The 13,488-nt window shown below is 30.4% G+C and overlaps 1 protein-coding gene across 3 annotated transcripts in view; it reads right to left on the bottom strand.

The window, feature by feature from the left end:
• Positions 1–206: 206 nt before the first annotated feature.
• The window catches only part of LOC148609513 (uncharacterized), a 59,157-nt gene continuing 45,875 nt past the window's right edge, over positions 207–13,488 (bottom strand). For all 3 annotated transcript variants that reach the window (XM_088540692.1, XM_088540693.1, XM_088540691.1), the window contains 2 exons: positions 4,649–5,080; positions 207–4,039 (listed from right to left, as the gene is read on the bottom strand). In XM_088540692.1, coding sequence (XP_088396818.1) covers positions 3,030–4,039; positions 4,649–5,080 — 1,442 coding nt within the window. In that variant the 3' untranslated portion in view covers positions 207–3,029. The remainder of the gene's footprint in view (positions 4,040–4,648; positions 5,081–13,488) is intronic.

The raw sequence follows: 13,488 nt of genomic DNA, 5'->3' as shown, positions 1-13,488 counted from the left end.
GAGGGGAAAACAAACAGAAAAAAAAAGAAAAAAAAAACAGAACCAAAACAAAACACAAAACGAAACAAAACTTCGTATTAGGCGTTCTTCCAGTTTTTTTCTTTTTTTTCTTTTTTTTTTGCAAAATGAAGTTATGTCGAATATAAAATGTTTTTTGTTTAATTGATTGATATTGCTTCATTTTGAACAAAAAAGTGTTTTCTGTGTTGTATTTATATCAAATTTTATTCGAACGTCGTTTGAATTTCTTTAAGGGTGCAAATCGTTGTTGATGGGTTCGTGGACTTCGAATACGTGATCCAGGGGACTTTTGAAAGTGGATAGTCGAAACTGATTCAACTTCATTTAAATTCTCTTTATGAATAATTTATGTGCAGCAACTATTTTAGTAATCAAAAATTATTTTCTATTTTATTTCTTTGTTATTATCAATAATACAAATCTGAATCAGGAACTGCATGAAGGTTAGCATACCGTTTTCTGTGATTGACTGGAGTAAGTGATTATTTTGTTTTGAATATTTACGTAGCACCATAGCTATGAATAATGGAAAATGTGATACATGGTTGGAAAGACTACATATTTTAATTTTTGATATTTTGTTTAAAATGCTTAAGTAACAGAATTTAGCATGTAAATTTTCATAGAACTCTTATTCATAAGCGATATAAATTATATTAAATGTACTGTAGAATTCACAATTAAGGAAACACTTTAATACAGTGGAAACCATTCGATTTTTTATATAAATTATCTTCTAAGAGCAGACAAATCGGAATGAATGATTATTTGTTTCATCATATATACCTACAAAACAACTTAATAATGAAAATTAAAAATGTGTAGCATGTTTTAGGGTGTATCACTTATTACATATTTTACATGAATCTTAGCTGGAGTACTACTTAATACTGAAGTTTACATAAGAGTTTAAAGAAAAATGTAAATACTATTAAGACAGTAGACTTGGGGTACCCACAAAATTTTCACATCATTCAATTTTCTTTAAATTTGTACATGATACTCTACTAACTGTGGTGCATCATCTTCGCAATTTGTACAGAAAATTCACCGTTCAGATTTTGAACAATGAGGACTAAAATATTGCTTTTCTTCCTACATATTTGATTTTAATGCTGCTGATGAGAGGTTACTCCTTCAAACACGTGTACAGCATATCCAAATTTACAATATATAAAACTGGTATTATTTTGTATTTTAGAATTCTGAATCATTGGTCAAACTGAAAAATATCTGGTATTTTTGGGTCTTTTGAAAATATATTTAAATAAAGTACTGAATAATATGCCAAATTCACTTTAAAAGGATTAATATGCAAATCAATTACCAAATTTTCAGAAAGGTCACCGTGTAATTTTTAAAATATTTCAATGATTGTAGAATTTTTTTTTTGAATGATTAATCATTATGACTAAAACAATATTAATATTCATTATGTAACAAAATATCAAATTATGATGACTTATATTGATGAAATAGTATAACCGGGCACAGCTTGAGTCAACTGCGCTGCAAATTAATGTCACACAAATATTCACGACTATCTGTGCTAAACATGGTCCAATGTTGGATAGAGTCATATGCTGAACAAAGCAACAAAATAAAAACAGAAAGATTGAAATCTTATAAGGAATTATAAAAAAAGTACATTTTGTAAACTCTAAAAGGTTAAGGAGTTACTTAGCCGTACTGTCTCATGACAGAGAACATTTTCATATTTTAATTTGAATAATTTATCTAAATAAATTTTGGTTTTCAATAGAAGGCATCATTACAAGCATTGTCCTACCTTATAAAAATATACTCCTCAATGAAACATTTAATCAATACTTTAAAGGAACAGAGTTACTGGGGGCTGGCATTTTGGTTCTAGAAACCTTCTTGGACTCATTTTCCTATCACATCAGTATCACTTTTCGCTTATAAGGATTCATTCAATTGCTGTAGTGACTAAAATCCTTTCAATTTGGATTACCTCCCTTACCTCAGTTTTACTACCTTAAGTAGAATTTTATCAAGAATATTGTTAAATGAAAAATTTACCATATCTTTTCTTAAACAAAAGGCAAAGACTACATGATGTCACAATTAAACCTTAATGAATAACAATTACGATGAGACAAAGGAAAGAGGAATAGAAAAACAACAACATATTTAAATTTAATCTAAGAATTCATATCTAGCTTAATAAGACGAACAGTTGTTATAACGAATTCCTACCCCGTTAGTATAAATGTGTGTGTAATATATTTTCTAGCGCAGTTAAAGTTAGATCCATACAGGATCGTCGATTTAAAGGGAAATAAATAAGTGACAGAGATTGCAGAAACTGCACCAGACCAGATATTGACCACTTGTGACGGTAGGATTAGACTTTTAGTGTTTCTTACAACTTTTACTCTTTTGCTAAGTGAAAATATACAGCAGGGGAAAGAGATGTCGAGGATAAAATAATCTTGAAAAGTTCACGTGATCACCGTTTTTACCTTTAAAATGATAACTTTCTTATTAGATAAAGTTTGCTTATCAATCACAACAATGTCTGCTACTATTTAAATTCAATTTTATCAATGTTTCTTTTTTATTTCCTTGTGATACTGATATGATGTTGTACCCATTATTTTTAACATGGACACATGTCAATAAAGATGGAATGTATAAATCATTTTCCCGTACATACGAATCAAATGAGGAACACTTTAAATGACATAGTAAAACTAACTTTTCTAAACAAATAATTATCATTTTGGTGAAGAACAATGGAACGTATATCTTGATTTGAAAGTAAGATTTCTAAATACAACTTAATCAAATATAGTTGTCACGAATAAAACACAAAACAATATATATTCCATAGTATTTTTTTTTTGTTTTCATATCGAATTCAACCTTGGTGCAAGTAACAGTGGGTATTAACGGAAAATATTGCTTTCTTGGTACATACAAAGTTTGAAAGCAAACAGTTTTTGGCGAGCTGCTCTAGATAAATACAAAATATGCAACATTTCCTAAGAAACAAATGGTCTAATTTTTGTATTTCCAACATGGCGTCGTCGTCGTAAAAATTCCAGCAATAGAAACGTTGATATAACCCCGATCACCGCACAGATCGCAGTACAAAGTGAAACAATTACTGCAATAAGATATTCGTTCAGTACATTGTCATCCTCCGGGATTTCTTCATACATAAATGGAAATATCAAACGGTTATCTATTTGTTGAACTACTGTTGAATCATTACTGGTTGAAGAATTTGATGTTAGATACATCCTTGGTCCAACCTTTGGCACATTTTGAGCTGTTTCTCGAACTTTATTATCATAAGTTATCGGAAGTGACGTAACATTGTAAGATTCTGTTTCATTAAAAGCACCAGTGATATTTTCGTTTTCTATTTCTGACGTTATGTTAGACGTTTGAAAGCTTTCATTATTTTGGTCATTTTCTGCTTTAATTGCCGACGTATCGATAGAACTTCTACTTAAGTTCGAAACAGACGAAACGGCATAACAGTTTGACGAATTAACGGACATTGTCTGTGTATATCGCCCGTAAATGGAATTATATTCAAAAAGCACAAATGGCGTGTCATCATCAGCTTGCAAGAAATAATAGCCATTCGAAAGACCTGTAACTTCAAAACTGGTGACCGATGAATTACCTTGCTCTTTCAACTTCGGAAAATTGACATCAACGACACCACTTTTGTTATAGATAGTAAAATTATCAGGAATTTTTTTTACCACAATGTAACCACATACATTTGAAGAACAGTTGAATGCCATAAAAAATGAGCAATGGGAGTGACTTTCATAAGGATATAGGCTAATTTTATTCAACTCTCCGCCAAAATTTGTGGTTGTCAAATTAACAGTCGCAATTACGTTCACATTTATGTTCGAAGATAAGTAGACATTGCGTGTAGTGGAAACATTAATTACGAGTCGTTCAAAAGCTTTTAAGTTTTTTGTAATAACGTCTTTTGTAGAATACAACGTTAATTGCCCGTCTTCATATCCTACAAAAGGAAAACAAAACATCAAATTACTTTGTAGATAATGACACTATATACTAATACATTACATAGGGAAAACAGACGGTTCGTGTATTACATTTTTAAGTAGAAAATTGTTCGAGTGTGTTTTATTCAATGCCTTTTACAAGTGCTATTTTCAAAATTTTCTTGAATATATGATACTTTTTCTTAATGAATTTAAAAAAGATCGTTAAAATCTTCCCTGGTGAAAATTGATATGCAAACCAAAAATGTATCATATATATATAATGTCCCTAGAATTTCGTTTCAATAAAAAAATGAATATAGAGTAATTTCTGTTCTAAACCAATGACAGATACCACTAAAGCACAACTTAAAATTAGGCAATCATACCATTTTATCATATTTTTATTTCAAAATTATAAATGCCAAGTCCTGCAAAACAGAGAAATGGGTTTATTTTACCTTACAAACATTAATTCAGTGTTTAGCACGCGAAAGTTTTCTACACTACATGTACAACTCGTCACTTTATATTTTAGTTCTTGTTAAATATTGCGACTTTTTAATTCATTAAATCATTGATTTTTTATATAAGAGATACTATTCAATTGAGAGCACTAAAGTTACCTAGAATTTCTAAGACAGCATCTTGTGAGAGGGGCACGTGGAAGATAAATTCTTCTCCGAAGTGTTTTACTGGTAGAATCATTTCCCAGACTAAGCTTCCCGCATCATCACACGATGTTTCTTCACTAACATTTCTGTTACTATAAACTACGCCAACAGTATTCGGACTTCTAATTCGATAATGACCGGAAATTTCCGGTTTAAATGTCAAAACACCATTCTTGTCCAATGTAAAGTTGTATTGCGATTTATTATCTAAATGATCGATGAAAAGATTTGTATCATTTTCTGTAAATACTATGGCTGAAAAACCAGAATCAATGAACATTATATAATGACTTCCCATCGCCGCTGTATTGAATATTTGCACCACATCGCCATCTGGTTTCAGTACTGTTGCAGTCACACTTATGTTGATTTTAAATGTGAACACTGTAATTAAAGAAAACTTTTTGTAAGTGCATGTAACTTAAATAAAAAATGAAATAAAAAAAACCCCTAACGAACTGACCAAATAAAACAAGGCAAACTGTTATCAAAAATCCAGAATGACGTTTGAATAAAAACAGCTTAACCAAAAATACAAAATATGCCAGTTTCAGATGTTAGAGATCTTATTAACAATGAGTACCAGGTACGACTACCCGTTTTGCAACGGATAATACATAATATCAATATCATAATAAGCTACACAAAGTCTACAACTCCGTAGTTTGTTTATCAAAACATTGCATTTTCGCCTAAAAGCACTTTGTCACCAATCACTTTCAGAGTGTGCTTTTCTTTTTCATAGAAATAGAAAAAAACACATATTGCAATGGTTGAAACCGATATTATTTTGGCAATTAGCCATTTACAGCAAAAATATCGGAATGATTTTGTGGTCATTTTTTAAAGTTTTCCTTTATCTGATTTTTCTCGAATTTGCACTTTAGTAACAATTACATTTTTTTTGTACAGACTCTGATAAAAAATTCTGATACTAAAAATAATTTGAAAATTATTCTACTTTTTGTCAGAATTCTAGAGGAAATGGCCTACGTCCGTGTCAACAAAACTGTTAGAAAATCTCTTAGAAAAACAATTTGTATTAATTTCTAATTTTCAATTATTCCCTTTTTCGACTTTTAAATCTTAACATCTTTGATATAAAAAAATACACCAATATGTTAAAGTATTTATATTAACTGAAATCAGTCAGAAACGTCTGATCAAAGGACAGAATGTGTTGTTATTATCTCAAAGATTAGATTTGTTGACTAGACAGACCATAATAGTATTGTTTCGATACACACGAGCTTAATGTCATTAAGACAGCAGATATCAATAATGAGAAGTCTACTGCCCACTCCAATGCTTAAAAAAGACATCCGTTTGCCTTGCTTGATTCACTTTATGTCAAATTAGACGGTATGAAAAATTCATTTATCTAAATTTGTCGTGGAACTTGTTTGTTACTTTTCTGAAAATGTCATTAAACGCCAAATTACTGTTGTGTGTTTCTATTATCCAATCAACGACAATGATATGATGGTTGGTGCCCGTCACCAGACTTTCACGACTGGCGATAATCAGAAACGAGGTACCAATCAACAGATTGTCCTGATGGACGAAGACAACAAATGATATGTTTTAGAAACACGATTAATTTGAAAGTTACAAATTGTCCAAGTCCATTAGTTTTTGGCATTAAAATATAAATGAGTAATTCCATCGTATTGACATGCGAAAAAATTTGTAATCAGAATTACAACAATTTTTATTTTAAAATATACTCAAATTTGCTATTGCACGTCATAAAAAATAAAACATAGTGCACCATATATATGTTTCAGACCTCTTATACTCTTATATTTTTCCTAGTGTTCAATTCAAACAAACCAAACCCCCACCCATCAACTAAAACTATATTGGAATGATGATACAGCCTTCGAAAGCCATTTTATATAAGATATCTTGATAAATTTGTAATCGGTCTGACAAACAATTTGCTTTATCTATTGATTTTACAACAATTTCTATTATGATTTTGAGATCTTTTGAGAGATTCAACATGAACATTTTCTCAAAAATGACCCTGAATGAATATACTTTAGAATTTTTAGGTAAAAATGTAATCAAAGGAACCAAAGTTATAGCGGTAATCAAAAGAATGTAATCCAGGGAAAAAGACCAGACACGGAAACCAGACATACACAACAAAGAATATAAAGTAACTACAATCATACATACAAAGTAACAAAAGCAAATGAGCAACTCGAACTCCACTAAAAACTGGATGCATGGACCAGATGCACAATTTATAGGTAATTGGAGTTGATTTTGAGATAATTGAGCCTTATCTAAGCCAATATTTTCTACTTTTTATATGGACTCTATAGGGAATTTTCAATATTTCGAAAAATTAAAAACAAAGTTGTATATTAGATTTCTTTTATCTTATATAAAGAATACTCAACTTACATTCTTTCATTTTTCAGAACAAAAATTGGGGTTCACTGATCTCTTGTCTTGCAATATTGCAGAAAAAAACTATACAGTTCAATAGAACATTTCCCGCCAACTATATTTCCTTTGACAGAATTTTCCTCCAATTATCTACACTTTAAAGAGGCTTTTTTAAATAACGTTTTTAATTTTACCATTCTAATTTTTATGTAAAAAAAACAATTTGAAATAGTTTGAATATATTATTTTTAAATCATTTCATACATGATATCATTGTATGATTTGTATGATTCCATGACAGACAAAGACGCTTCATCTAATAGGAATGATCAATATAAACCTCTCTGGATATGTCTATGCATATTTAATATGTTTGAAGTATATACATTTGTTTGAAAACCTTCTTTACAAAATAAAATATGAGTTTGTTTTAACAGTTTTAGTTCCTTTATAAGATCTTGTTTACATGCATATGTTAATTTTATTGTAATATTGGATATGAGTATATGAAATCTGATTACTTAAAACACAACTAATTTGTAGTGTTTTACATATGTCGATTGTGTTTACTAAATACATCAATAAAAATGTTTTAACTTTAATTTCGTACAAAGAGATAAAACAAACATATGAATGTGTCCGTAACTTCAAAGTAACTTGTGTACATTAAAACGACTTAAGTAGCTCTTCAGCTAAGAATCATGCAAAGTGTGATACATGGTTGGGAATCCTACGTATTTTTTTTTATTTTTGATATTTTGTGTAAAATGTTATAGTAAAAAGAAATTATCATGTAGCTTTTCATATAAATCTTGTACTTATGAGATAAAAAATATTTAGCACGTACGGTAGAATTCCAAATAAAGAGAGATAACTGTAAATGACACTAAAATAAAACAAAAATTGTTGGATTTTTAATGCGGATTATCTCATAAAAGAAGGCAGATTAGAATGAATAATTATACATTTCGTCATATGAACATATAACGCAACTTAATAAAAAAATACAAATGTGTAGCCTTTTTTGGGGTGTATCACATATTACAGAATTTGTATGATTCTCACAAAGACTACTACTTAATAAAATAAATACAATACTTTGAAATTTTATTCGCTACACTTTAACAGCTGTCAAGCTAGGATGTAAATAAACTCAAGCAATCAATATCCCACTTGTCATCTCGATTGTACTTTCCTTAATGGTTTTATTCTACAAACATGCCAGCCACTGTCTTGTGTGTATTTAAAAAAAATTAATTGACATTTCTTATCCATTAACATGCGAACATTTCCTTGTTTAAACACGGGCCTTCAATAGGTAATGGTTAACCATTTAAATATTAATTTCAAGTATCGAAACATACTTAATACACATTTGTGTGATGCTTTTAACTGTGGTTAATAACGCAAAAACAAAAAACAAAAAAAAAAACATACTCTCCCTTTTTGATAAATTAAAATAGGGCGAAAAATGTGTGGAATAACACAATCTACACAAAACTGCTATGATTAAATACAATCTGGTTCGTACTTAAAATAATAAAAACACATGTCAGTTGATGATTTACAGGAAGGATAAATAAATATTTATTTCGCCTTTTCAAGTTCTTTTGCTAGATGACATAGCTTAAGTATAACATAGTGAAAATCCAAGCTGACACTCATAATTTTACAAATCTTTTGCAGCAATTTTTAATCCAGTTGAATGTAAGTTTCCACTACACTATAGAAGGGAAAGTGATACAGGCCATAAAGATTGATGTTTTATTTGATACCATTGGGAATGAGGTAAAGGAGAATTTTTAGATAATATATTGTTTTTTTTTTAATCCTGCATAAATTAACGATTTGTGTTTAAGTGTGGAAATATCAATGGTAAATGAAGTAAATTTTGCGAATGTTACAAGTTTTCAAATCACGACTCATACAGGAAAGGATCAATTGAAAATTTCTTAAAATAAAATATAAAATACGAAAGTATGATATTTTAATAGACTATGACATTTGAAATCGATGGTAAAGGAAAACTATTGACCAAACTTTACGACAAACGTGATGCCTTTTCATTCAAAATTAACAATTTCCCTGTCATCTGTGGCAACATCCCTTCAGCACCTGCGTATGGAGTGTTCATATCACAACTCATATGTTATGCCAGAGCTTGCCGAAACTACGCAGACATTTCGTATCGCGCTAGAATTCTAAAAAATAGGCTTCGGGAACAGAATTATGTTGCTACCAGATTGAAGTCATCAATACAGACGTTTTATGGTCGTCATCATGAACTCGTGGATCGTTATGGTGTATCCATCTGCACCATGAAAACTGATTATTAGTGAGACCATTATTTCTTAGTTTTCGTACTTTGGACTCTCTGGCTAAAGCCAGAAAAGCCTATCTTTCTTCTTTTCCGTTTAAGTACACTCCTCCACTGGAGTATCGTCGTACTATCTTATGGCAAGGCGGAAACAAAAACTTATATCTGAAATTTATTAATTATTGAAAGCCACGTAATAAACACTTTTTAGTGTAGAATATACGAAAATACCGATTTTTATTTGGAAAGCTCCGAAAGACGTGATTTCCTGTCCTGTGTTTTCCATGTCTGGTCTTTGTCCGTGGATTACATTCTTTTGATTACCGCTATAACCTTGGTTCCCTTGATTACTCTCTGAAATCAGGCTGTAAGTGCTTTCAAGCTATGACTTTATTTCGCATTAAATACATGTACCATTATATTTTCTTCATGGAGATAATTCTTTGTACCCATGATTAAAACGAATGTTATTTTGTTTTATTGATACCTTCCTCTATTAAAAAAGATACGAGAAACTGTTATAACATAAAACATCAAAGATATAACAAACGCTCAGAGATTTCTTGGAAGATTTCAAACCATCAAAGATTAGGTATTTTGCATATGGCTTTTATCGTACTGTAAAGATTATGTCATACTGTTTTTTCCATAGAATCAACAAAGATATTAAGAGCACGATCAAAGGTGACAAGTCTCTGACGAAAGATGCCTGACAGTTTTGTCTAAAGCTCCTACCTTGAAAACATCAGATACACAATGAAACTGTTTAATATATTTAAAAGGTAGTTTTTTCATAAGTTTATTTTTCGTTCACTCTTTTTTCTAAACAGTGCAATATATACGTTTGATTTCAATTAATACAACTGTGTCTGTCAATTTGCATATGATCATGATCAGGTAAACTTCAAATGTTGTGAAATTCTGATAAGAGTAATCAAGGGAACCAAGGTTATAGCGGTAATCAAAAGAATGTAATCCAGGGACAGAGACCAGACATGGAAACAGACATACACATCAAAGAACATAAATTAACTAAAATCATACATACAAAGTAACAAAAGTAAATGAGCAACTCGGACTCCACTAAAAACTGGGAGCATGGACCAGGTGCACCGGTAGGGTAAGCTTCCTCTGCCTTTCTAGAAACACCCGCCGAGTTGCTCATAAAAAGTCAAATCCGGGGTAGAAAAACGAGGAAAGGAAAACTAATGTGTAATATGACAATTAAAAAATTATTCTTTGTTGCTCTATACTACGGCATGAATACCAGTGTTTTACATTAGATATGATTAAATATAAAAAATAAAAAATAACATGAACGAAGAAAAATTAGAAAATTGTGCAAAACGTGTTTTTTTTTCAAGGCTGTTATGATGTGTTAAAAAATCACAAAATTTAACCTTGACAGACCATTAAAGTATAGTAGCTAGAATGATATTTCCATGATCAGACAAAAGGTCAAATAAGACATTTACATCAATCTCTAGAATATCCCTAAATGGTACTTAAATGTCGCGTTTCTAATTGGGCAAATGTAATGTTTTATCACAATGTCCATTAAACTATAAAATCGAAAGAGATTTTATTGTTTTTATTTGTTTCAACCATTAGCACACAAGTTATGTTATAAATCGAGATAAGAACGTTTGACACTTCTCTTCAAAAAAAAAGTAGCAGTTCGGTATTTTCAGCAATGAATACGAAACAAATTAAGAAAAAAAATAATTGTCTTTTTTTCTCTAAATACAATACTACTATACTTCTTGATTACTATTAAAATTACGCGATATTTTATTTTTTACAGAAGTATATGTGCGCTGAGATTTATATCACATAATTTTTTCTACAAAAAAGCTTCTTAAACGGCTGAGCCGTTACGTTGGTGCATGCGATTTGTATTCTAAAAGTGTTCGCATAACGAGATATTGTCAAATAATCCCATGAGAGGAAATTGATATATATCTTAGAGAAAAATTTCTTCAGTTATAATTTATTTTGACTGGAGTAATAAGCGACTTAACTTAAAGTTTACCGTATTGTATTCACTTAAAATGTGACAGGTGACGCTGTTTTCCTCATGATCAGTTTATATTTATATCCGTAATTGTATTTTATTATTTTTCGGCAATGTGTATGTAGATTGTATGTGTTTCCTCTTTGGATGTTTTGGTCGTATACTCGATTTTTCTCGAGCGTCGAATTTACAAAAAGTCGTAAGAATAAAGTTGATCGTAAGTAATGACGTCAAAACAGAATATAGATTTGTGACGTCATAATTTTCGATCAATTTCACACTTACGACTTTTTGACATTTCGGTGCATATTTGCCAATATTTAGGAATAGCAACATACATTTGACTTTTATTTATCAATTTTATCTTTAAGCAGTAATAGTGAATTCGGATATTTGGTATAAATCAAGTTAAATTAATCACATCACTTCCGCAGAAAACATTTAAATATTAATAAAACACTGAAGCAACAAACCAAGTTGATTGAATAAGACGGAAATGTCCAAAGTTCTAATTTAATTTCCTCCAAATGTGTATTGCTAAAGTTATTAAAGTTGCGTAATTTATTCGATTTAGAAGTTCATTGCCGGGAATACCAGAATGAGAAGTCTAAAGTAAATATGCAAGACAAACAAATGCAATTAAAGCATTTTTTGCGTAGTAAGATAAAACACATTTTGCTGGAAGTCGCAAGTGTTCAAATCTCATTTTATTCAGTTTTTTGTTTATTTCACTTCGCATAAGTTATCTAAGACCTTGTTGAATGTTTCAAAACCGTGCTTATCTTTACAAGGGGCATATTAAGAGAACCAAGAAATTATAAATATATTATTATCTCACGCCTAGGTAATACACGTTATAAGAAAGCTATAGCTGTGAATAATAGAAGTGAAAAGGTAATATATTTTGCCGCTTTATTTTACTACATTCACAATTTATTTATCTGAATGAAGGCGAAACAAGTACATGCAAAACCAGCAAACAATAAGGAAACATAATTCTCGTCTACATCTTACATTACAAAGAAAGTTTAATAGTACATATGTATCTACTCATTTTAAAAGTTTCGTTCAAAGATTAAGACTTACTTCCTTATTTACTTTTGTTACTTTATTGTATTATTTTAGTCATTTTTTGTTCTCTGTTGTATTTGTATGATTTCCATGTCTGGTCTTTGTCCCTGGATTACGTTCTTTAAATATCTGTAAGAATCTTGGTTTTCTTGATTACTCTTACACAAACAAAGGAATGGCTATTATTATCGTCTCAGGAATGGTCCCATAATATTTCGATAACCAGTTCTTTGAATGTTTTCAACAATATTATATTTTTTTATTACAATAATATTTCTCCAACGTAAAGGCAGACTATTACACTCAATCTATTTTCGCGTTGATTGATATACTTTCCTTTTAATTTGTGCCGTTTCTTTACTTCAATTTGACTTACAAGAGTAAGGGAGTTGTTAAATGCTCTTGCTAAGTCAGAAATATCGCGTAACGAGTAACATTGTCATGAACACGTGGATCGTTACGGTGTATCCATCTGCACCATGAGAACCGATTTGTTCATTATAGTTTTCCTTTCCTCCTTCGCCTACCCCGGACTTGACTTTTCATGAGTAACTCGGTGGATGTTTCTACACAAGTATAGGAGGAGTACACAGATCACCTGGTACATGCTCCCAGTTTTTAGTGGAATCAGAGTTGTTCACTTACTTTGGTTTATTTGATAGATTCAGGGTTGCTCACGTAATTTGGTTTTTGTATACGTATTATTTTGGTATTTTTTATTCTCTGTTACGTTGTGTGTGTATGCTTTCCCTGTTTGATCTTTGTCCTTGGATTACATATTTTTTTTAATTTCAACTCGAATCTTAGTTTGCTTGATTACTCTTGTTTGAAACACATACTGTAAACGTACTCTGTTTTGAAAATAAATGTATAAATGTGCCATATAAATGACTACGAGGCTGTTTAACCACCATTATGTCACAAATTACTATCTAGTACACAATTATGCAATCCATTAATTTCATTCTTCTGTCAGAAAATCTTAAAAGC

The sequence above is a fragment of the Perna viridis genome, chromosome 8 (assembly GCF_037379345.1).
Source record: "Perna viridis isolate PV_CMFRI_1.1 ecotype Kerala chromosome 8, ASM3737934v1, whole genome shotgun sequence".
Taxonomy (NCBI): Eukaryota; Metazoa; Mollusca; class Bivalvia; order Mytilida; family Mytilidae; genus Perna; species Perna viridis.
Note: the sequence above shows the minus strand (reverse complement) of the source record. Positions and strands in the feature narration are given on the sequence as shown.